Source organism: Haliotis rufescens, unplaced genomic scaffold (assembly GCF_023055435.1).
Source record: "Haliotis rufescens isolate VD_foot unplaced genomic scaffold, xgHalRufe1.0.p SCAF_2, whole genome shotgun sequence".
Classification (NCBI taxonomy): domain Eukaryota; kingdom Metazoa; phylum Mollusca; class Gastropoda; order Lepetellida; family Haliotidae; genus Haliotis; species Haliotis rufescens.
In genome coordinates, this window is record NW_025963890.1 from 62139492 (window position 1) to 62166970 (window position 27479).

Here is a 27479-nt window from a genome sequence, read left to right on the forward strand (position 1 = left end):
CTATATTCAAACAATATCAAGTTGGGGGACACCAGAAATGGACTTCACACAAGTGGGGAATCGAACCCTGGCCTTCAGCGTGACGAGCGAACACTTACACCACTAGGCTACCCCACAGCCCTGCATGTTTTCCGATATTTTAGTTTCAAGGCCTGTATAAGAGACTAGAGTACATGCCAAAGTGAAAATTCAATTCAATTGACGTTGAACTATATTGGATACGAATCTTCAACGTGTGTTTCAACGTTTATCTCAGTTCGGTAACTAAAACTAAACTAATGAGCAAAACATCAACCCCTCAGTTGTTTGTATCATATTTTTGTTTTTCAATTGAAAATATCTTCAGTTAGCGACATTACAATATCATTAAAATCAGATCTTAGTTCTCGTTATCGCTAAACATAGCAGTAGCGAAAACTAAGATCTGATTTTAATGAGATTGGCGATATTATATCCAATGTCAATGTCTTCTACCAGTGTTCATTGAACCACTTTATCTTTACACAAAATTACCCAGCCACAGAATACTTTTTACAAAGTGCTGCAGAAATGAGTGATGGTTAAATAATCATAATCAAATTTAACAACAAGTTCTTTCAATTTTCAATTACATAAAATCACAAACTCGAGAGAGAAATACTTTCTTTTGACTCTCAGTTAATTTGTATCGTCTTCGGCGTTCAGATAAAGCTGGCGTCACGGGGCTCGTGGTCAAACGCTGCTCAAATATCAGTGTATAGTTGTGCCCCTTAGCCGCACCAGGATTCGATGCTCATGGTTCCAATCCCTAATTCACCACGCCCTCGTTATCAAAGTGTTAAATGTCTTCAACCTGTCTCCGTATGGGCTTTCCTCCTACATGAAGCTGACCTTTCTTGATATATAACTAGAGTCGTGTTCAAAGACGCCCCTAGAAACTAATACACTGAGGTATTGCCCGTTGTCCTGTTCAGCTCGATGGTAGTTTAGACGGACGTTGTTCATTTGTCCTACTCCGTCTAGATCTATCATTTTATGATCTGAAATTGGCAAATGAAAACATGAATTGTCTCCTTTATGGCTGGCCGGTCGTCTGGTCGTGAGGTACGTGTTGGGGAGGGCGTGGTCCGACAGTATTCGACTCAGACACTAAAAGTCACCATTGAATGAAAGGGACCTCATCTAAGAATAGATCTGGTCCTTATAAGAACACTTTCCAAAGTCATTATTTTTTCGGTAATCTATTTATCACAGTAACCTGACATTTTAGTTAGTTCACGTTAGTGCCAGGCTGCACATGCAAGTTTATATTTTTGTGAAAGGGGTGAGTGCAGGGTGCTCTTTGGCCCTGAAACCGTATCCCTATGGCATAAAGTCTTATCTTTGACTGAACCATCCAGAGATGAGATTGGCCATAGGACTGTATATCATTTTTACAGACCAACCCGTTTCTTCATTACATGTTACATTTTTTTCCATTTCCGCTCCCAATAATAGATAAGCAGTTTCTGAATAATGTACTAATATAAAAAAAATAACATATATTAAAAAAATAGAACTGTGTCATATCACCTCCCTCCCCCCCCCCCCCCCCCCCCCCCCCCCCTACACAGCCTAATACTTAAATTGTGTTAAATTTTGCTGGTCGTCTTCCCCATGTTTGAACTGTAACATACTTCTGATATTACTTTAAAAAATTGAAAAAAAACAAAATTCATTCCATAATGTAATGTACCCATGCTGAAACAAGAATTAAGAAAAACACATGTTAAAACAAGCGGTGTAAATATTACTACACCCAAATGATTGGTACATTGTGACTTTTTAATAGATACTTTTGCGAGATCAAATAAACTGTTATTCATGAGTCCCTACAAAGCTCCAAGATTCATCTAAATGTTAAAACAAAGAATGGACGGTTCAGATGCTACTAATGCTGAGCATCGTTTGAAAGCGAATCCTCGCGATGGAAGAGCAGACAACTGCTGTCGAGGAAGCGATGTAGGTTCATCTCGTTCACCAGCTGGTCCTTGGACGCAAATGTCACAACAACAGGTAATGAAGACAGCTGACCTTACAAGCGTTTATACTTCTCGTTGTGTACCGTGCTTGACTGTTTACATCATATAGGATGATTCTTGGCCTCGGTCAGATAGAACCCCCATTCAAGTCGTACGTAGCTTTATTTATCACCGAAAACAGAGATTTTATTTTCATGTCACACCAATGTCACCTGTGTCCAACCTTAGATTTGACACCTTGGTTTGATAGGGATCCATATATTAGGCCTATTTGATTTATAAGGATTTTAATCTGTGCGTTAGCCGTGATGACAATATTATCGATAATGTTCTTATGTAGATCTAGGCCAAATCCCTGAATACGAATGGCGCATCACGTTTGGGAAGCCAGTGTATTCTTTCGCATGGGAGCCTCTGTGTTTGTTTTGTTCATGCCATGCCTGGTTCCACATGGTTGATTTGTTGTTCATGGCTTTGAGTATACAGCCTTACTCTGCACCAGGTGAACCGTCCCTATGACCTGACAGAGACTGTGGCGGGTTGTCATTGGCGGGTTGTATTGTCATGGACTCATGTAAACAAGTCGTGGTGTATGCATCATGCACTCACAGTTATGCATGTTTATTCGATATGTGAAGGTAAGGTGTTTAAGGAACAAGAAAAATCTTTACAGAAAACTTGTAGAAACTGTCAAATGTATTCACATGAATTGAAATAGTGAGTGAGTGAGTGAATATGGTTTTACGCCGCTTTTAGGAATATTCCAGGAATATCACGGCAGGGAGCACCAGAAATGGGCTTCACACATTGTACCCATGTCGGGAATCAAACCCGGGTCTTCGGCAAGATACTATGAGATACACTCCTTTCTACTTATATGAAACTTTTTGTAACGGCAGGCGATGCGAGCTATAATTTTCTTGATTATTTTTGTCAATAATGTTGGATGTAGGAAATGTAGCAGTCTATAAATGCCACCTAATCATTAATAAAATTCATATAAAACAAGGACTCACATTCATACAGGAGGTCGACGACCTTGTCGTGGATCAAGGGCAAGGATGCGTAGGAGTTGATTAAAGCTCATTCTGACCATCTTTTAGGCCAATCTGTAAAATCTTTATAAGTGCCCCCATATATGATAAAAAAATTACATGACAGTCTTTATTTTCTTGTGTATGTTACACATTTTTTTCAGAACGGCAGTGCAGAACTGATATAAAACTGCCGAAAGTAACTATTATCAAAATGTTTTGGTTTTATTGACAGTTGAAGTAAGTTTATTCACTACCACTTGATCTCTGACAACAAATTTAACTCGTTGTGTATGGTTTTAATAAGCACCCTCCTTTGTCTGTTTCCTAATTTATTACAAAGTTACGGTAGCTGCTATACATCCAAATCTAACTTTTCACTGAGGGTAGAAAAAATGTGAAACGATGGTACTTATTACCTAAGGCCCTGCTTGGCGCTCGTCATCAAGGGGATGAAACAAGGACTGTTGGTTCGGAGTCAGTATAATGTGTCTGAGTGGGGTATCCAAGTTAAACTGTGGTTTGTTATATCAGTGGGCTAATACTCAAGAACCAGCATAAGTCCTGTCTAGTACAAGCAGCCACAAACAAACATATCCAGTCTAGTACAAGCAGCCACACCCAAACATATCCAGTCTAGTACAAGCACACCCAAACATATCCAGTCTAGTACAAGCACACCCAAACATATCCAGTCTAGTACAAGCAGCCACACCCAAACATATCCAGTCTAGTACAAGCAGCCACACCCAAACATATCCAGTCTAGTACAAGCAGCCACACCCAAACATATCCAGTCTAGTACTAGCAGCCACACACAAACATATCCAGTCTAGTACAAGCAGCCACACCCAAACATATCCAGTCTAGTACAAGCAGCCACACCCAAACATATCCAGTCTAGTACAAGCAGCCACACACAAACATATCTGGTCTAGTACAAGCAGCCACACCCAAACATATCCAGTCTAGTACAAGCAGCCACACCCAAACATATCCAGTCTTGTACAAGCAGCCACACACAAACATATCTGGTCTAGTACAAGCACACCCAAACATATCCAGTCTAGTACAAGCAGCCACACCCAAACATATCCAGTCTAGTACAAGCAGCCACACACAAACATATCCAGTCTAGTACAAGCAGCCACACCCAAACATATCCAGTCTAGTACAAGCAGCCACACCCAAACATATCCAGTCTAGTACAAGCAGCCACACACAAACATATCTGGTCTAGTACAAGCAGCCACACACAAACATATCCAGTCTAGTACAAGCAGCCACACACAAACATATCCAGTCTAGTACAAGCAGCCACACACAAACATATCTTGTCTAGTACAAGCACACCCAAACATATCCAGTCTAGTACAATCAGCCACACACAAACATATCCAGTCTAGTACAAGCAGCCACACACAAACATATCTGGTCTAGTACAAGCACACCCAAACATATCCAGTCTAGTACAAGCAGCCACACACAAACATATCCAGTCTAGTACAAGCACACCCAAACATATCCAGTCTAGTACAAGCACACCCAAACATATCCAGTCTAGTACAAGCAGCCACACACAAACATATCCAGTCTAGTACAAGCAGCCACACACAAACATATCCAGTCTAGTACAAGCACACCCAAACATATCCAGTCTAGTACAAGCACACCCAAACATATCCAGTCTAGTACAAGGACACACAAACATATCCAGTCTAGTACAAGCAGAGCCCTAAACCATAAGAGCTATTGTGCAAGGAGTATTTCTTCTAGTGCACAATGTCACCTTGACACTTAACACAAATACTGTTTTGACTATATTGTACAAGTAGTGTTCCTCTTCACTGTACAATGTCACTGTAATATTTTATGCATGGACATGTGCATTTGGATGACAGTGTTGTGTTCATGAATACTGTAACTTGTCTCATGACACAAGTGGAAAGAAAGTTGTCAGGGTCATACTGCACTGTAGCCCGCCCTGTAGCTGCACACTATAGCCCGCACTATAGCCTGCACTATAGCCCGCACTATAGCCCGCCCTGAGCACATCCTACAAGGAATCTAAGGTGAGAAATATTTAGTTGATTACGTTTTTAGCAGAATATGAATATCTAATATGTGCAGGCTTACAACTGGTGTCTGATCAGTTGTCCTGTGATGTGCAGTCGGCAATACTCCAGGTACATGACAGCGGTCTGATCGTAATACTGAATGGGTCGTTGTCATATGAGTCAGGACATCAATGTAACCCAGGTAGATTTTAAATACCGAAATCTGCCTGATTTAGAACTCGAATACGAAAATGTACCCCAACTTGGGGTGCTAAGACTGGGCAAGTCCAGCCCCACCTCTGAAACCAGTTTAGCATTAAATAAACCTTCTTTGTCCACGAAAATTTTGTTTCTGAGAACGATTGCGACCTTGCACCCGATAATATTTATGATTTAACACAGACTACAATGGATCTTATACAAAGTTATAATTCTGACAGTGAAAATGATCAAAACCCATACAAAAATGAAGTAAGTGTCCTGAATGCAAAATTCCAACAGAATAGATCTGTTCTAACTTTGTATGTAAAATCATTGTACATGTAAATTAATGGTCCCTATGCAATCTCACACAATAAGCCCTCAGCAATGCATGTTGGGTAATGTTGTCAGGCATCTGTTTTTGCGTACGCTTGTATCGAAGATCTGCAGTGAACCTCTATGTGGTGGTACAAGATGGTGGCCCTGTCGTCTAAGGTGCCGCGATTCACTGTGCAGAGTTGCGTCCCTTGGACACACCAGAAACCTATGATTGTGGGTTTGAATCCCGGTTCGCCCCAATTATGTTTCTAGGTTTGTCAGCACCATACCTGTGCTCGTGGGTTTCACCTAAGTGGTAAATGTCTGAGACCTGCATCACTTCAGGCTTTCCTCCCACATTAAGCTGACACGCTGTGATATAACTGGAATACTGTTAACAGCAGTGTCCAACACTACTAAACTACTGCTACTACTACTACTACTACTACTACCACTGCAACTACTACAACTACGACTACTACTACTACTACTACAGCGACTACGACAACATACCACCGCTGCTGCTGCTGCTGCTGCTAGTACTACTACTACTACTACTGCTACTACTACTACAGCGACTACTACTTCTACAGCGACTACGACAACACACTACCACTGCTTCTACTACTTCTGCTACTACTGCTGCTACAGCAACTATGACAACATACTACCACTGCTACTACTACTACTACTACAACAACATACCACTACTGCTACTACTACTACTACTACTACTACTACTGCTGCTACTACAACATCTACTACACTGCAAACTAATAACCCACTACCATGACAACCACAACAACTACCACTACTACCACCACCACCACTGCCCTGCCCTATGAAGATCTGGGTTAATGAGCATCCACTATGAGTATCTGCTATTTTGAATGTTTTTAATGGTATTAGCATGTGTACAGCTGCATTTCCAAGAGTGAAACTTCACAAGAACTTTGATATGGTCTCCTTTGTCCACAAATGATGTGGTGGCATCGCCAAGACACAATTTGACAGAAAACAATTCAGCTCGGAATACCTTCTGTGTATCAAAAGATGGCGTTTTAATGATGGAAATATGATTTACACCTGACTGTGATGTCTTTCCAGTTACACTAGAAATGATTGGTCCTATCTGAATAGCATCCAAAATCTATTTTATGCTTATAATCCGCTAATAATAAGTACTAGCAAGAATGCACATCAAATACCTGAACACTCCAGCCATACAAAAAGACCTGTGTAGTGACATTTAAGTTCAATCAGAAAGTCTCTCGCATGGCTGACTAGCTGAATAAACTGAGGGGCAAAAGAAACTACCGTATTCAACGTAAGAAGCGCCCAGGGCGCTCTCAAAATTAGAAATAGGGGGCGCTTATTACAATATTATTTTGAGTTGAAAGATCGTAAATTTCGTGGTTTATGCTAACAGCCTGAAATGTTTACATACGACAATATACGACATATTTTTCAAGAATTTAATTACCCATAATTAAGGGTGTTATAACACACGAGTGTGTATTATACACAAATAAATAAGTCTTGTGTACATTGATCAATCGGAAGGGGTGCTGATTGGGATCGTTCACTAGCCAATATATTCGCAAATATCGCCTTTGGCGCTTATTAGAGCGGGGCGCTTATTAAGTCGAATACGGTATACCATGTTTGTTTTTTATGTAATTGAAAACTGAAACAAGTATTGCTAAATTGGATCATGTCTATGTAACCTTCACTCATTCCTGCAACCGTTTGTAAAAAGTAATATGTGACTGGGTAATTTTTTGTAAAAATAAACTGGTTGATAAAGACAGGGCTAAGAAATGAATTTGAAAACACATGATCTCTGCCATGTTTGAAATGTAAATTTGTGCTGAAAAAGGGAAATTTATTGAAAAGATGTCTAAGATACCCATCAGCAGTTGTGTATTATGTAAATTTTTAAAAGTTTTAAATCTGACTAAGCACCAGTACAGTTAATGTTTTGGATATAATATCACTAACTTAAGATATTTTTAGTTGAAAATCAAACATATGATGAAATGAGCTGAGAAGTACAAAAATCTCAAGACGTCGGAGCCAGTGAAAAATCAGTTGGTAACCGTCCCACAAATGAACCAGGCGATATTATTTACATTAATCTCACTGAGCATTAAAATTATTGCATCATGCTGATCATGCATTTTATGAACCAATAATTGAAGATGGAAATCATAGGGTTATATTTCACTGCGTTCCTCAAACAGGAAGAACGTACACAAAACCTGTGTTGACCATGCAGTAAGTTTGCCCAGCCATGTGGTTGTGTTGGTGAGAAGGTGAGACAGGGTTTAATATCGTGTTCAAGAATATGGCACTTACATAGCAACATGAGTGTGTGGGTGGCTGCTTGCACTAGGCTGGACTGATTTAGGTTTATAGTGCTCTGAGCCCACTGAGATACCATGCCGCAGTTTTACATGAATATACCTCACTTCACACATAGTTGCTGACTCTGAGCCAACCAGGCCTTGTTTGTCCTTGTTCGTCCCCGTACCATAGTTTAACGTCTTATGATGTGACACAACCTTGGATCAAATTTTTACCTTTGTGGGGCTGTCTCTACATACTGAAGTCTGCTGTCAGTCATTGACGGGATCCTTCAGCCATATCTGTTCGTTGTATTCAAAGTTTGATATATGTATTTTGAAAAATGTAAACAATTTCAAACAATGGTGATTTTCCTTTGTCTGTAGAAAACTTACTAGATTTATGTACTATGTGTGATTTCATTATTGTGAGTGTATGTTGAATTTATGTTGAATGTGTTAGTTTTGATGAGCTGTTCAGACTTCAGGCGTCTGCCATGTTTCAGGTGGTCCAGAAGATAGAAGGTCAGTTCAACAATGGCAGAAACAAGGAAGGGGAAGATACAAACAGGTAGGGACGTACAATATATTGCCTGGTACAGAAGTTGCTTACCGGACATAATAGCGTAACACTAAACAATTAAAATTACTTTCATAATTTTGGTAGGGTCGACCATTGGGTGAAATGTTTGTTTTGTTTGTTTGTTTGTTTGTTGTTTAACACCGCACTCAGCAATATTCCAGCATTATGACGGCGCTCTGTAAAATAATCTAGTAATTGACATCATGAGCATCGATCCACGCAATTGGGATCGATGACATATATCAACCAAGTCAGCAAGCCTGACCACCCAATCCAGTTAGTCGCCTTTTACGACAAGCATAGTCGCCTTTTACAGCAAGTATGGGTTGCTGAAGACCTATTCTACCCTGGAATCTTCACGGGTCCATTTGGTGAAATGAAAAAATAAGAAATATGAAGTTTTGAGCGAATGAGCATTTCTTGAATCAGAAGTGTGGATGTGAGAGAATTAGAAGAGATTCATCAAAATCATGTTTGTTTGTTTGTTTAATGCAGCACTCAGCAATATTCTATCTATATGATGGCGGCCTGTAAATAATTGAGTCTGGACCAGCCCATCAAGTGATTGATATCGTGAACAACAATCCAATCACCAAGCCTGACCACCCATGAAGTAACACTGTAAAATAAGTATAGATTGGGAATCCCTGTGAGGCATGACAGAGGGTGTATCATCAAGAAAATATAGGATTTGGTTGGGGCTGGCTCATAGAAAACTAGACCCATGAAGATCCGGGGTAGAATAGGTCTTCAGCAACCCATGCATGCTGTAAGAGGTGACTATGCTTGTCAAAAGAGGCGACTAACAGGATGTGATTGTCAGTCTCGCTGACTTGGTTGATGCATGTCATCGTCTCCTAATTGTGTAGATCGATGCTCATAATGTCAATCACTGGATTGTCTGGTCCAGACTTGATTATTTACAGACCGCTGGAATGTTGCTGAGTGGGGCGTTAAACCACAAACAAACAAATCATAGAAAACTAGGACAATTAATTCAGTATACGGTACATGATAATAGTCAAATAACTTGATGTCGCATTTCTCACTTGACATTCAGTGGCTACCTTGTCACCTGACATTTTTTCATGAATGGCCTCTGTTATATAGCTGTATTTGTATGTATCTATCAAGAATAGAGCCCAATCTCATTCAAATCAGAATCCGCAAAACAAAGATCTGAAGACATCCCTTTACGGGTCACGTCAGAACGACCTTTTACAAACTTTGACCAACCACTGAAACAAATATCCAGAAGTCGATATCAGCCAATGAGATAGCAGCTTTCTCGAGCTTTACGGCACTCGTTTCAACCTAGCGACCTACATTTCAGACTACGCTTGAAAAATACGTTGACAAAGTTTTCGATTAATTTTTCAAAACTGAACAAACGAACATTCTCGAATGTCTAATATATTGTTGTACTGTGCAACGCCTCTTCCGTTCAAATGTTTTTCCCCTGGAAGCGAGAGATAGACGATAATTATGACGGAATCAGTCCGTAACTGTCGTTTGGATTACCCCTGTTAACGTTTTCGAGGTTGCATGATTAGAAAACACATTCTGACTGTCACTTTCATGATCTGGTAAGCGACGCTTTGATTGGTCGGATGAAAGGTCGTTCTGACGTGACCCGTAATGGGATGTCCTCAGATCTTTGTTTAGCGATAGCGAGTACTAAGATCTGATTTTAATGAGATTGAAATAGAGCCTTGGGGTAAATGAAAATAAGTTCAAACTATTTTTGTTTTATGTTCATATTGCATCGTTTGGGTCTGATCGGTGGAGTCATCTGTCCTCTGTGTAGTGTTCTCCTGCATCTGTTGTTGGTTGCAGTGACAGGGCTGCTTCAGCCGGACAAGTTGGGGGTGACCATGACCCATGAGCACCTGTGGATAAATTCAGGGGGCTTCTACATGGAGCCAGCTACCCAGAACAAGGCCAAGTCCACCATGCCTTTCGCACTCTCCAACTATGGGTGGATAACGCAAAACCCGTAAATATTATGCCAGTATTCTAGTTTTATCATATTTATTTATATTTTAATTTGTTGTCAGTGACATCAGGACATATTACTTGCTGTGTGTGTGTTAAATAAGGTTATACCCCACTTCTGGTCTTGTTGGTTTCTTGTATTTTATCTGTAGTGTGTATGTGAACAATGATCAATGTCAAGAAAGGTTTTGGAAATTGGCAGGCCCAGTTTGATTCAAGTTACTCAAACACCACTGGCCTGCTTGTTGAAATGTTATGGTGGGTTTTTTTATTCTTGGGTAAGCACAAGCTCCTTTCTTTGTAATGGCCCCTAATGTTTGAGTCCCCTCGCTAAAATAATGGGGCTTGGGGTAATTAAGATTCTATTTTCTATGTTTTAGAATTGCTTTGCTGTTCAATTAAGGGGTTTAATCATATTTAGCCATACAAATACAAGGAGGGCTATATTTGTGATTTATCACCCTATATTAGTAGCACCAACAGACATGGTGGCTAGGTATCAGGTAAGGTGCATGTGTTCCAAATCTAGTAGGAAATGATTACTCTAATTAAAATGATTACTCTAATTATGCAGTAATTAAGTCTCATTTTCATTTATTTTCACTAATTTACAAAATACTCATGTGGGTACTAATGGCAATGTCTAGAATGAGGCTGGACAACTGTAGATACCAGACTGTCGAGCTCTGACCCCTTTTAAAGGGAGACTACACTCAGACTGACAGGCAGGGGTGGTTGGGTAGCCTAGTGGTTAAAGCGTTCGCTCATCACGCCGAAGACCCAGGTTTAATTCCTGACATGGGCACAATGTGTGAAGCCCATTTCTGGTGTCTCCCGCCGTGATATTGATTGAATATTGCTAAAAGCGGCGTAAAACTATACTCACTCACTCACTCACTCAGACCAACAGGCAGTCCCTGCCAGTTTGATTCATGGCATCAAAACTCCCATTGTTTGTCTGCTAAGGAAAACCTCCTGGTGCATATTAAACTATCAGTTAGTGATTATATCCTTTTACACTGGGATAATGCCTAAGTGTCACACAAGGTTTAAATAACAAAGTCCTAGACTGGAAGTGGATGGCAGAGAGTGGAGCCACGTGTCCCTTTAATGAACTACTTCTATATCAGATACAGTCACCAGCCCAACCTGGGCTATGGCCCGGATGAGAGAAGTGATATCGCTGAAGAGATGATATACTACAAGGTAGGTGCCTAACATTCCATTAGTGTTGTGAGGGCAGACATCAACATTTTCCCAGCTGTGACCATCACATCATGCTACTGCCACAGTTCACTTCTACTTCTCATCATCCCCTGCCCAAACAAGGTTTTTAGAGATATATAGAAACTGGCTCAAGTCATGCGTCTGTTACATTTCATAATTCCTACGAATATCCTACCTCTATTTCATCATAGCCATAAATTCCCATTTTGCCAATAATCACTCTAAAAAAAATCATTAGATTTTTCAACAGACGTCCTCTTCACTGCCAATTATCCCAATAATTTTGAGGTAAACCCATGTGCACGCCAAGATGAAGATCCCCATATTGCAAGGACTTATCAAAGGAAAAATTTGACAAGCACTATTAAAGTCTAACAAAAAGTCTACATCGTTTTCTCCCCAAACCAAAACTAAATCTAAATCAATTGTGGAAAAGTGTTGTCTCTCCGGTAAACTGACCTCCTCAGAGAAACACACGGGCACTAAAGGGCTGATGTAAAAAGAGAACCCGTGTTTTTTGCTTTTGAGGAAAAATCACCTTGCTCAACCCAGCTGCCCAAAAGTAAGGGGCAGGCATCCAGCTCTGGTGTTGGGGCCGCAGCCTTATGCCCGGGTGCTACGGGTAGTTTGGTCACTGATGGTTTTAAAGAAACATCGGAGCCCAAATCTATTCCGTTTTCCCCCTTGAGTATGAGTGAATGGTCTCAATGGTTGACAACAATTTAATCATGTCCGAAATAACAAACGTTTCCAAGCGATATCACAGGATATAAATAAGCTAAAACAACATGCAAATCTGAAGGAACCGACCAGATCTAGATCACATGATTCAGATAGCAAACAAAGCCCATTCACATACACGTCACAGGTCAGAAAGTTGACAGGACAAAAGACGCGTTCTATCTAGGGAGAGTAATCACTATAGCCCTACCTCCCTCTGTGCTTCTCAGGAAAAGAAACATGTATCACGAGAATCTCACAAAAATGAACACCACTCTTCCAGTTCAGGAATATCAATCTTACACGCCCTATAGTGAGGAAAATTCTGCTAAAAGCTCCCATTCCAAAAAGCATGCTCCTTAAGCCACAGTCACGTGTGTGAATCGCGTCTATAGCTCGGACAGTTATGTATCACCTAGCTATTACAGTTATACAGCACAATCCTCGTGCAGCTCGAGCCAGGAGTCGCAGCAGAGAGATAACCATATACCACGTGATACCGTCTCACCCCAGTGGCAAGAGCCGGGGGGTGGGGGGTGTACGGCCGAGAGGATTTTATTGGCACTTCTCAGGGGGAGGCTAATAGTACACTCACGTTCAAACCAAACGCAGAATTAAACGCTTCTACCAGCAGAGCTTTCAGCATACCTTACCCCAACAAAGGGAGACAATGCTATAAAACTCACAATTGTCCGTTCCGTACACCTCCTACAATTGATGAGGAATATTTTGATCTGGTCAGACACCCGAATCCCAAGAATGAATGTTGAGATGAACAAATTCAAAGAATTTGACAATGTTAATAAGCAGATGATAAATATTAGCACGTATATGAACTGGTTTGCAGCAGGCATCAGACATGTACTTCCCCCTGTTAACTCTATTACATCGGGAAATAGTCCTTCCCACCCCTACCCCAATATATCTTACATCTAGTCGATGAAGGTTATTGGAAAGAAGTGATGTTTTCCCACTTTGCACATGCACAGATGCAGTTTGACAAGGGATAGGGTTTACCTAAAAACTATTGGGATAATTGGCAGTGAAGAGGACGTCTGTTGAAAAATCTAAAGAATTTTTTCAGTGTGATTATTGCCAAAATGGGAATTTATGGCTATGATGTAATAGAGGTAGTATTCTTAGAATTATACACAATAACTATTGTTTGATTTCCAGTGCATAACTTATAAAGCATTCAATATTTTTTGATATTTTGTTTTTCAGGTATTTTTTTAATGTTTTGTGTTTCCATGGCAACATGTTGGACTTACTGGTACATTCAAATGAGAGTAGGACCGTTTCTGGAACATAAATCAAACTGTTCAATTTTTCTTCATACATTTCTGGCATTAAACTGTACCTTTTGCGTTTCGGGAATTTATGAAAGAAATGTTTTCTGTGTTTAAGCTATTGAAACTTTGTATGCACATGAGGCAAGTGTTAAACTGGTGCCTTTTGGCATTCTGTGCAGTTGTGTTAAATCTTTAGATTTTACCATTCTGAAGTTGAACTTCTGCTCCACAAAATGAAACCCTCATTTGAACCATCTCATAAACCATTGGGGGGCACGGGTGGCCCAGTCGTCTAAGGCGCCACGATTCACTGTGCAGAGTTGCGTCCCTTGGGCACGCCAGAAACCTATGATTGTGGGTTCGAATCCCGGTTTCGCCCCGATTATGTTTCTAGGTTTGTCAGCACAATACCCGTGCTCGTGGGTTTCACCGAAGCGGTAAACATCTGAGACCTGCATCACTTCGGTCTTTCCTCCCACATTAAGCTGACGCTGCGATATAACTGGAATACTGTTTAAAGCGGCGTTAAACCCAACTCTCTCACTCACTCATAAACCATCGAATATATTTTTGATGAAACTTTGTAAGCACATCAGATATCATACATCATGCAACACTGTTGGAATTCTGAGTTAAAATGGGTCCCCTTGTTTTGAGAGGTAACTATATATACTCACACGCAAAAGAAACGCAAGTGGTTTTAAGCCAATAGGTAACAAACACAGAACCATAAATTGATATGAGTTTTAGCATGTAGTGAAGCCTGATGGTGCTATCAATATTTTTGGTTGCATTTTGGAAGCCCCGAGTAAAAACGCAACATAAAAAACGAATCGCCAAAACGCACCATTTCAATGAATATGTGGGTATCATGCACCCATTTATCGTGAAATCGAAAATGCACGAACTGTCACGAACTGTAGTGGGTATAAAACTGTGGCTGATTCTTGGACCTACCACTCCTTGGTCAACAATGCCACGCCTAACTCAAATTCAGAGAAACCAGGCTATCGGATGTTACGAAGCTGGAGAGTCTTCCAAGATGTTGCCCGTCATTTCAACGTTAACATAATCACAATTTACCGTCTCCTGCATCGATACAATGCAACACAGACCAAAGATGACCTTCCACGAGCGGTCGTCCTAGGGTCACCACACCTCGACAAGATCGGCAGATTACCCGTCAACACCAGCAATATCCGTTCCTAACTGCAAGTGAAAGTGCTCGACAGACCATAGGAACACATAGTTGACACATTAGCTGGGACACTGTGATCTGAAGTCTCCGTTCCAACAACCTCAGATGTCGCCGACCAGCACGTCGTCCTGTTCTCCAACCACGGCATCAACAAGCACGGCTTCAGTGGGCACAGGGTCATCACAATTGGCGTCATCGTGAGTGGAGGCGTGTCATCTTCTCTGATGAAAGTCGCTTTTGTGTCTCCCATGCAGACGGAAGAGTCAGAATTTGGCGGCGTTGAGGTGATCGTTTCGCTGACAGAAACGTTGTGGAAAGGGATCCATGGGGTGGACCTAGCGTCATGATATGGGCAGGGATTGGACTTAATGCGAGACTTGGACCCATGTGCTTTCTGAATGTTGGTCAAGGTCGGGGACACGGCGTCACTGCTCAGCGGTATATCGACCAAGTGATCAGACCCCACTTTGTTCCATTTTTTGCACAACATCAACAACACATTTTCCAGCAGGACAACGCTCGTCCCCATGTTGCCAGAGCTACCAACATCCGTTGCAACAACACAACATCCGTGTTCTACCGTAGCCAGCCCTCAGCCCTGGTCTGAACCCCATCGAACACTTGTGGGATGAGGTTCAAAGGCATCTGCACAATGTGCGCCCAGTCCCCACAACTGCTGATGAACTATGCACAGCTTCTCTGGATGTGTGCAGGAGGATCCCTAGGGCCTTCACAAATCGTCTGATCCACTCAATGTACAGGAGATGTGTGGCATTGATCAATGCTAATGGTGGTCACACCAGGATTTTGACTGACCTTTTGGGTATTGACCCGAAACTGTAAGCCCTTAACATTTGACAAAAACAATTATGTCATCTGCCTTTTAACCCATTAAACTGTCTTCAGTCAAATTTTTGTCAATCTTGCCCTATTAGTATTTCTTGTCTTTATAAATAACATGTATCCTGCATACTCGACTTGCGTTTCTTTTGTGTGTGAGTATAGTGAGTGAGTATGGTTTTACGCCGCTTTTAGCAATATTCCAGCAATATCACGCCGGGGGACACCAGAAATGGGCTTCACACATTGTACCCATGTCGGGAATCGAACCCGGGTCTTCGTTGTGACGAGCAAACGCTATAACCACTAGGCTACCCGACCGCCCCGTGTGTGAGTATAGATCGGGTGGGCAGACATGGTGGCTTGGTCGATAGAGTGACATTGTCACATGAAAGAAGGACTTAGCTCATAGTGCAGGGTTTATTAACAAACTAGTGCAGCATCGTACATCATTTCAGGAAGTGTTTCATTTTTTTCATTTTTCTTTTGGAACTATAATTGAGAGTTTTGGAAATAGCGTATGGATCATTGGTGTCAAATGAAAAGTTCCGTCTTGGAAGGTAGAGAAAGTAGTGAGAGAACAGAGGAATCAGGTGGGGGATATGATTAGTTTTGTTGTTAAGATAGTGTTGGCTGAACTTGTAAACTTGAAAATCTCCGATAAATGCGTAGATAATCCCAATGTGTATTTTGTACACTTGATATTCCAGAGCAATGGTGGCAGCAGTATAGTGGATAACACCACTATTGGCCTACACCCCAATATACAGTTCCTGAAGGACTTGTCCGAGACAACGGGGGTCAACATTGTTGCAGGAGCAGGTAGGGAAGACCATGGTGCTTGTATTTAGGACGTTAGTCAGAGAGACTTAATTGTTTCATGAACTTTCCATTCCTTTACACTCTGATACAGAAGTGGCCTGAACAAACGAGACAGGATGGAAAGATGGTCTGTTTTAATATGAATTAACTTAATAGATGGCCAAAAATTAAATCAAGTACAGTCGAACTTACTGTTGTCTCGAAGTAAAAGTATGGTTCCTGTGTGTCGAACCTCATTTTGAGGAAATTTCATTGTCGAGAATTTTTGTAGATCCCTCCAACTTGGGATTGCCTAAAAGTCGGGCCGGGCCGGGCCAAGACGGGCCAAAGTGTTATTGGCTAATTACTTAATTATCGGCGATCATATCTACATATTATTGATGCAACATACACACATGACACTACTGAACAATCACCAATCCAAAACGTGCAGCATAATTAAGTAATTCGGAGTAAATCACTTAAAAACTAGAAAGTGGAGCTGTGTGTTAGCGTCGCTGATCTAGGTAACATGTAAAAGAGCAATCGTTAAACGAAATAGGATTTGACACGTATCAAATACTTCTAGCTATCGTCATACCAATTTCCATCTGTCGGCATAGCGTTTATATTATAGGAACGTACTATATCTAAGTAAATACCACTTTATAACGTCACTGTTCATCGTATTTAAAGCAGACACGTTGGTTAAAGTAGACCTCTTCTCCCTCTACTCTCGACAGTCACACAGTTCGCTCCGACTTGGCCCGGGCTGTCAAAATCAACTTTAAACAGACAGATTTATCTTCAAATGTGATTACCTCTATAGATTAGTGTTATATCTACATATACACCACTTTATAATGTTACAGATCGCAGTATTTATAGACAACAAGGGGCTCAAAGTGAAGCCCTTTTCCCTCTACATTCTCAACATAGTCTCTATCAGAAGTGTTTGGCTTGTGTTGGGTCCGACTTGGCCCGGGCGGTCAAAATCAACTTTAAACACACAGATGTATCTACAAATGTGATTAAATCTATAGATTAGTATTATATCTACCTATACACCAATTTATAATGTCCAGGTGTATCGCATTTAAAGAAATCTGCGCCCTTAAAGTAAAGCATTTTTACTGTATTTTCTTTAAAAAATCCAAGTCAGAAATGTTCGGTCCGACCTGGCCCGGGCTGTTAAAATCAACTTAAACCTCACAGATGTATCATCAAATGGATTCACATCTATAGATTAGTATTATATCTACCTATACACCACTTTATAATGTCACAGATTGCAGTATTTATAGACAACAAGGGGCTCGAAAGTGAAGCCCTTTTCCCTCTACATTCTCAACATAGTCTCTATCAGAAGTGTTTGGCTTGTGTTGGGTCCGACTTGGCCCGGGCGGTCAAAATCAACTTTAAACACACATATGTAACTTCAAATGTGATTAAATCTATAGATTAGTGTTATATCTACCTATACACCAATTTATAATGTCCAGGTGTATCGCATTTAAAGAAATCTGCGCCCTTAAAGTGAAGCATTTTTACTGTATTTTCTTTAAAAAAAAACAAGTCAGAAATGTTCGGTCCGACCTGGCCCGGGCTGTTAAAATCAACTTAAACCTCACAGATGTATCTTCAAATGTGATTAAATCTATAGATTAGTATTATATCTACTTATACACCACTTTATAATGTCACAGATTGCAGTATTTATAGACAACAAGGGGCTCGAAAGTGAAGCCCTTTTCCCTCTACATTCTCAACATAGTCTCTATCAGAAGTGTTTGGCTTGTGTTGGGTCCGACTTGGCCCGGGCGGTCAAAATCAACTTTAAACACACAGATGTATCTTCAAATGTGACTTAATCTATAGATTAGTGTTATATCTACCTATACACCAATTTATAATGTCCAGGTGTATCGCATTTAAAGAAATCTGCGCCCTTATAGTGAAGCATTTTTACTGTATTTTTTTTAAAAAACCAAGTCAGAAATGTTCGGTCCGACCTGGCCCGGGCTGTCAAAATCAACTTAAACCTCACAGATGTATCATTAAATGGATTCACATCTATAGATTAGTATTATATCTACTTATACACCACTTTATAATGTCACAGATTGCAGTATTTATAGACAACAAGGGGCTCAAAAGTGAAGCCCTTTTCCCTCTACATTCTCAACATAGTCTCTATCAGAAGTGTTTGGCTTGTGTTGGGTCCGACTTGGCCCGGGCGGTCAAAATCAACTTTAAACACACAGATGTATCTTTAAATGTGATTAAATCTATAGATTAGTGTTATATCTACCTATACACCAATTTATAATGTCCAGGTGTGTCGCATTTAAAGAAATCTGCGCCCTTAAAGTGAAGCATTTTTACTTTATTTTCTTTAAAAAATCCAAGTCAGAAATGTTCGGTCCGACCTGGCCCGGGCTGTTAAAATCAACTTAAACCTCACAGATGTATCATCAAATGGATTCACATCTATAGATTAGTATTATATCTACCTATACATCACTTTATAATGTCACAGATTGCAGTATTTATAGACAACAAGGGGCTCGAAAGTGAAGCCCTTTTCCCTCTACATTCTCAACATAGTCTCTATCAGAAGTGTTTGGCTTGTGTTGGGTCCGACTTGGCCCGGGCGGTCAAAATCAACTTTAAACACACAGATGTATCTTCAAATGTGATTAAATCTATAGATTAGTGTTATATCTACCTATACACCAATTTATAATGTCCAGGTGTGTCGCATTTAAAGAAATCTGCGCCCTTAAAGTGAAGCATTTTTACTGTATTTTCTTTAAAAAATCCAAGTCAGAAATGTTCGGTCCGACCTGGCCCGGGCTGTTAAAATCAACTTAAACCTCACAGATGTATCATCAAATGGATTCACATCTATAGATTAGTATTATATCTACCTATACATCACTTTATAATGTCACAGATTGCAGTATTTATAGACAACAAGGGGCTCGAAAGTGAAGCCCTTTTCCCTCTACATTCTCAACATAGTCTCTATCAGAAGCGTTTGGCTTGTGTTGGGTCCGACTTGGCCCGGGCGGTCAAAATCAACTTTAAACACACAGTTGTATCTTCAAATGTGATTAAATCTATAGATTAGTGTTATATCTACCTATACACCAATTTATAATGTCCAGGTGTGTCGCATTTAAAGAAATCTGCGCCCTTAAAGTGAAGCATTTTTACTGTATTTTCTTTAAAAAATCCAAGTCAGAAATGTTCGGTCCGACCTGGCCCGGGCTGTTAAAATCAACTTAAACCTCACAGATGTATCATCAAATGGATTCACATCTATAGATTAGTATTATATCTACCTATACATCACTTTATAATGTCACAGATTGCAGTATTTATAGACAACAAGGGGCTCGAAATTGAAGCCCTTTTCCCTCTACATTCTCAACATAGTCTCTATCAGAAGTGTTTGGCTTGTGTTGGGTCCGACTTGGCCCGGGCGGTCAAAATCAACTTTAAACACACAGATGTAACTTCAAATGTGATTAAATCTATAGATTAGTGTTATATCTACCTATACACCAATTTATAATGTCCAGGTGTATCGCATTTAAAGAAATCTGCGCCCTTAAAGTGAAGCATTTTTACTGTATTTTCTTTAAAAAATCCAAGTCAGAAATGTTCGGTCCGACCTGGCACGGGCTGTTAAAATCAACTTAAACCTCACAGACGTATCATCAAATGGATTCACATCTATAGATTAGTATTATATCTACTTATACACCACTTTATAATGTCACAGATTGCAGTATTTATAGACAACAAGGGGCTCAAAGTTAAGCCCTTTTCCCTCTACATTCTCAACATAGTCTCTATCAGAAGTGTTTGGCTTGTGTTGGGTCCGACTTGGCCCGGGCGGTCAAAATCAACTTTAAACACACAGATGTAACTTCAAATGTGATTAAATCTATAGATTAGTGTTATATCTACCAATACAACAATTTATAATGTCACAGATAGCAGTATTTATAGAAAACATGGGGCTTAAAGTGAAGCCCTTTTCCCCTCTACATTCTCAACATAGTCTCTATCAGAAGTGTTTGGCTTGTATTGGGTCCGACTTGGCCCGGGCGGTCAAAATCAACTTTAAACACACAGATGTATCTTCAAATGTGATTAAATCTATAGATTAATGGAATATCTACCTATACACCAATTTATAATGTCCAGGTGTATCGCATTTAAAGAAATCTGCGCCCTTAAAGTGAAGCATTTTTACTTTATTTTCTTTAAAAAATCCAAGTCAGAAATGTTCGGTCCGACCTGGCCCAGGCTGTTAAAATCAACTTAAACCTCACAGATGTATCATCAAATGGATTCACATCTATAGATTAGTATTATATCTACCTATACATCACTTTATAATGTCACAGATTGCAGTATTTATAGACAACAAGGGGCTCGAAAGTGAAGCCCTTTTCCCTCTTCATTCTCAACATAGTCTCTATCAGAAGTGTTTGGCTTGTGTTGGGTCCGACTTGGCCCGGGCGGTCAAAATCAACTTTAAACACACAGATGTAACTTCAAATGTGATTAAATCTATAGATTGGTGTTATATCTACCTATACACCAATTTATAATGTCACAGATCGCAGTATTTATAGAAAACATGGGGCTTAAAGTGAAGCCCTTTTCCCCTCTACATTCTCAACATAGTCTCTATCAGAAGTGTTTGGCTTGTATTGGGTCCGACCTGGCCCGGGCGGTCAAAATCAACTTTAAACACACAGATGTATCTTCAAATGTGACTTAATCTATAGATTAGTGTTATATCTACCTATACACCAATTTATAATGTCCAGGTGTATCGCATTAAAAGAAATCTGCGCCGTTAAAGTGAAGCATTTTTACTTCATTTTCTTTAAAAAATCCAAGTCAGAAATGTTCGGTCCGACCTGGCCCGGGCTGTTAAAATCAACTTTAAACACACAGATGTATCTTCAAATGTGTCTAAATCTATAGATTAGTGTTATATCTACCTATACAACAATTTATAATGTCCAGGTGTATCGCATTTAAAGAAATCTGCGCCCTTAAAGTGAAGCATTTTTACTGTATTTTCTTTAAAAAATCCAAGTCAGAAATGTTCGGTCCGACCTGGCACGGGCTGTTAAAATCAACTTAAACCTCACAGACGTATCATCAAATGGATTCACATCTATAGATTAGTATTATATCTACCTATACACCACTTTATAATGTCACAGATTGCAGTATTTATAGACAACAAGGGGCTCAAAGTTAAGCCCTTTTCCCTCTACATTCTCAACATAGTCTCTATCAGAAGTGTTTGGCTTGTGTTGGGTCCGACTTGGCCCGGGCGGTCAAAATCAACTTTAAACACACAGATGTATCTTCAAATGTGATTAAATCTATAGATTAGTGTTATATCTACCTATACACCAATTTATAATGTCACAGATCGCAGTATTTATAGAAAACATGGGGCTTAAAGTGAAGCCCTTTTCCCCTCTACATTCTCAACATAGTCTCTATCAGAAGTGTTTGGCTTGTATTGGGTCCGACTTGGCCCGGGCGGTCAAAATCAACTTTAAACACACAGATGTATCTTCAAATGTGACTTAATCTATAGATTAGTGTTATATCTACCTATACACCAATTTATAATGTCCAGGTGTATCGCATTAAAAGAAATCTGCGCCGTTAAAGTGAAGCATTTTTACTTTATTTTCTTTAAAAAATCCAAGTCAGAAATGTTCGGTCCGACTTGGCCCGGGCTGTTAAAATCAACTTTAAACACACAGATGTATCTTCAAATGTGACTAAATCTATAGATTAGTGTTATATCTACCTATACAACAATTTATAATGTCCAGGTGTATCGCATTTAAAGAAATCTGCGCCCTTAAAGTGAAGCATTTTTACTTTATTTTCTTAAAAAAATCCAAGTCAGAAATGTTCGGTCCGACCTGGCCCGGGCTGTTAAAATCAACTTAAACCTCACAAATGTATCAAATGTATTAACATGTATACAAAGTGAAGCATTGTTTCGCCTGAGTCAAAATTCACCATAACCTTATAGATTTAAACGTTGTATATGTCATTTTAACTGTAACCTTTTGATTGAAATCCTATTCTTTTGAAAAGGAAAATAACTTACACGTTTAGAGGCCTCCCAATCGTAAATCCTTGGTAGAAAACGATTGACAAGGTAGACGTTACCCATAAAGTTGTGTCTACCTTGTCATCCGTGAACTTCAACAAAGAGAAACAAATGTTTCAACTGTTAGATGCATGGACGTAACACATCCTTCGATCATTGTAGTGGTCAGTTTACTGACCCGGTGTGTTGACATTTGTCATCAGCAGGTTGTCAGTTACTGACCATACCAAACCACACCACGTGTTTGTGTCTACGTAAACATACCAATTGTGTTTTTTAGATCACAGACCCCTACGTATGAAATGAGTCCTTTATAATTGAAAGAAACGCCGGAAAGGATTATTCCAAATAATTAGAAACTGGCAGGCTGCGTAGACGGGGCGTAGTTGTTGGCATCTAATTGTGTCACTATTAGTACGATGCATGTACTACATGCCATTCCACTTCCCGTTATTAGTTATACAATATTTATAATTCCAAAATAAGTGAGTAAATGCTTTTGACTTCCCCATTCTCGAGATTAATCTAAGCTTGTATACCTTGTTTGATCTCATTGTAGAGTAAGTTTTGCAGCTATGTTGCTGAATAAATTGTAACTTAAGCTGTTTATTCCAACAACAGATAACGCGTGTTGAAGTCTTGGCATGTTTATATGGTGTCATAAGCTATGATCTTTAGTCAAACGTGTTTTGAATTTATAAGAAATGTAAAAAAACACTATCTCAAGACTCACACATGTTCCTTTTTTATGCTGATTCAGAAAACGCAACATTCATATTCATATTTATTGTAATGTGAATTTTAAACATGTGTTTTAACTTTCTCAATTATGTTTTGCCATTTTACGCAATATTTGTTCTTACATCAGGTGTAGACACTTACGGTTTCTTTCCCGAACGCAAACTAAACTGTAATTAGAAATATACCGATGCGGGTTGAGAATGCATTTACAAAACTGATTCACATGTACTCATAAAACATACGCATAATATTTCCAATTGAGAATTATTCGTAACGTACTACTGGTTAACACATGTGAACACATCTCAATGTTGAAGATTATCGTGAACTGTTAGTATTTGTACTTACATCTGAGGTACCACTTAGGGACCAGGTTTTCGTACCTATATGCACATGTACATCTTTTTTTGCAAGAAAAACACTTCCTGCACCCGAACTTGAGTTGATAACATTAATGTTTGGTTTCACAGTTCAAGCATCGTCTCACAATGCGCTAATTTGATTATTCGATTATACTGGAGAAACGTTTTTGCCTTACTTCAAGTCTTGTGTCTCATCGATCCTTCTCATTGCGTCCGTATATGCACGTTAAGTGTGGAATTAATCCAAATTACACCTGTACCCAGCTTGCTTAATTGCCCCTTGCTTAATTGCAATCAAGTAGGTGTTGCGTAATCAATCAACCATTTGCCCTTAATTAGCTGTCTTGAGCTGTAGTTAATAGCAGACCGTTTCATTGGTCATTGGTATGCATTTGGTGAGGCTAATTAACAAAACCCATTTATTTTCTTTTGAACTTACGTTAACATGTTTGTCCTAAAATGCTTCCAGAATACTTTTGTAAGCTATGATAGTGTCGTGTCCCTCGCAAGTACGAAATAAAGTTATAACATATCACCATATTGGTATGAAAGATACTATTCCATAAAACATACTATCACTGGCCACTGACAAACATTAGCAGTATTAGAATAAGTTAGTGAGTGAGTGAGTACGGTTTTACGCCGCTTTCAGCAATATTCCAGCAATATCACGGCGGGGGACACCAGAAATGGGCTTCACACATTGTACCCATGTTGGGAATCGAACCCGGGTCTTCGGCGTGACGAGCGAACGCTTTAACCACTAGGCGACCCGACCGCCCTCTTAGAATAAGAAACATAATTAAATACAGTATGACGTATAAGCATACAGAAAACTAAGAGAGCCCAAATTACTTCAGTTTCTGTACTGTACTTGGGTTTACCTCGATACACCTGGACATTATAAATTGGTGTATAGGTAGATATAACACTAATCTATAGATTAAGTCACATTTGAAGATACATCTGTGTGTTTAAAGTTGATTTTGACCGCCCGGGCCAAGTCGGACCCAACACAAGCCAAACACTTCTGATAGAGACTATGTTGAGAATGTAGAGGGGAAAAGGGCTTCACTTTAAGCCCCATGTCTTCTATAAATACTGCGATCTGTGACATTATAAATTGGTGTATAGGTAGATATAACACTAATCTATAGGTTTAATCACATTTGAAGATACATCTGTGTGTTTAAAGTTGATTTTGACCGCCCGGGCCAAGTCGGACCCAACACAAGCCAAACACTTCTGATAGAGACTATGTTGAGAATGTAGAGGGAAAAGGGCTTCACTTTCGAGCCCCTTGTTGTCTATAAATACTGCAATCTGTGACATTATAAAGTGGTGTATAAGTAGATATAATACTAATCTATAGATTTAATCACATTTGAAGATACATCTGTGAGGTTTAAGTTGATTTTAACAGCCCGGGCCAGGTCGGACCGAACATTTCTGACTTGTTTTTTTTTAAAGAAATTACAGTAAAAATGCTTCACTTTAAGGGCGCAGATTTCTTTAAATGCGATACACCTGGACATTATAAATTGGTGTATAGGTAGATATAACACTAATCTATAGATTTAATCACATTTGAAGTTACATCTGTGTGTTTAAAGTTGATTTTGACCGCCCGGGCCAAGTCGGACCCAACACAAGCCAAACACTTCTGATAGAGACTATGTTGAGAATGTAGAGGGAAAAGGGCTTCACTTTCGAGCCCCTTGTTGTCTATAAATACTGCAATCTGTGACATTATAAAGTGGTGTATAAGTAGATATAATACTAATCTATAGATTTAATCACATTTGAAGATACATCTGTGAGGTTTAAGTTGATTTTAACAGCCCGGGCCAGGTCGGACCGAACATTTCTGACTTGGATTTTTTAAAGAAAATAAAGTAAAAATGCTTCACTTTAAGGGCGCAGATTTCTTTAAATGCGATACACCTGGACATTATAAATTGGTGTATAGGTAGATATAACACTAATCTATAGATTTAATCACATTTGAAGTTACATCTGTGTGTTTAAAGTTGATTTTGACCGCCCGGGCCAAGTCGGACCCAACACAAGCCAAACACTTCTGATAGAGACTATGTTGAGAATGTAGAGGGAAAAGGGCTTCACTTTCGAGCCCCTTGTTGTCTATAAATACTGCAATCTGTGACATTATAAAGTGGTGTATAGGTAGATATAATACTAATCTATAGATGTGAATCCACTTGATGATACATCTGTGAGGTTTAAGTTGATTTTAACAGCCCGGGCCAGGTCGGACCGAACATTTCTGACTTGGATTTTTTAAAGAAAATACAGTAAAAATGCTTCACTTTAAGGGCGCAGATTTCTTTAAATGCGACACACCTGGACATTATAAATTGGTGTATAGGTAGATATAACACCAATCTATAGATTTAATCACATTTGAAGTTACATCTGTGTGTTTAAAGTTGATTTTGACCGCCCGGGCCAAGTCGGACCCAACACAAGCCAAACACTTCTGATAGAGACTATGTTGAGAATGTAGAGGGAAAAGGGCTTCACTTTCGAGCCCCTTGTTGTCTATAAATACTGCAATCTGTGACATTATAAAGTGGTGTATAAGTAGATATAATACTAATCTATAGATTTAATCACATTTGAAGATACATCTGTGAGGTTTAAGTTGATTTTAACAGCCCGGGCCAGGTCGGACCGAACATTTCTGACTTGGATTTTTTAAAGAAAATGAAGTAAAAATGCTTCACTTTAAGGGCGCAGATTTCTTTAAATGCGATACACCTGGACATTATAAATTGGTGTATAGGTAGATATAACACTAATCTATAGATTTAATCACATTTGAAGATACATCTGTGTGTTTAAAGTTGATTTTGACCGCCCGGGCCAAGTCGGACCCAACACAAGCCAAACACTTCTGATAGAGACTATGTTGAGAATGTAGAGGGAAAAGGGCTTCACTTTCGAGCCCCTTGTTGTCTATAAAGACTGCAATCTGTGACATTATAAAGTGGTGTATAGGTAGATATAATACTAATCTATAGATGTGAATCCATTTGATGATACGTCTGTGAGGTTTAAGTTGATTTTAACAGCCCGGGCCAGGTCGGACCGAACATTTCTGACTTGGATTTTTTAAAGAAAATAAAGTAAAAATGCTTCACTTTAAGGGCGCAGATTTCTTTAAATGCGATACACCTGGACATTATAAATTGGTGTATAGGTAGATATAACACTAATCTATAGATTTAATCACATTTGAAGTTACATCTGTGTGTTTAAAGTTGATTTTGACCGCCCGGGCCAAGTCGGACCCAACACAAGCCAAACACTTCTGATAGAGACTATGTTGAGAATGTAGAGGGGAAAAGGGCTTCACTTTAAGCCCCATGTCTTCTATAAATACTGCGATCTGTGACATTATAAAGTGGTGTATAGGTAGATATAACACTAATCTATAGATTTAATCACATTTGAAGATACATCTGTGTGTTTAAAGTTGATTTTGACCGCCCGGGCCAAGTCGGACCCAACACAAGCCAAACACTTCTGATAGAGACTATGTTGAGAATGTAGAGGGAAAAGGGCTTCACTTT

General features: G+C 39.5%; 1 protein-coding gene across 4 annotated transcripts in view; it reads left to right on the forward strand.

Moving 5' to 3' along the window:
• Nucleotides 1–1926: 1926 nt before the first annotated feature.
• LOC124142572 (phosphotriesterase-related protein-like) overlaps nucleotides 1927–27479 on the forward strand; it is a 36211-nt gene continuing 10658 nt past the window's right edge. The window contains exons 1-5 of one of the 4 annotated variants that reach the window (XM_048400291.1): nucleotides 1927–2034; nucleotides 8462–8526; nucleotides 10375–10534; nucleotides 11664–11739; nucleotides 16521–16632. In XM_048400291.1, the coding sequence (XP_048256248.1) occupies nucleotides 8493–8526; nucleotides 10375–10534; nucleotides 11664–11739; nucleotides 16521–16632 (382 nt within the window). In that variant the 5' untranslated portion in view covers nucleotides 1927–2034; nucleotides 8462–8492. Of the gene's footprint in view, nucleotides 2152–2552; nucleotides 2639–4882; nucleotides 5107–8461; nucleotides 8527–10374; nucleotides 10535–11663; nucleotides 11740–16520; nucleotides 16633–27479 lie in introns of those variants that run through there. The other 3 variants (XM_048400293.1, XM_048400294.1, XM_048400292.1) reach the window with 3 other exon arrangements.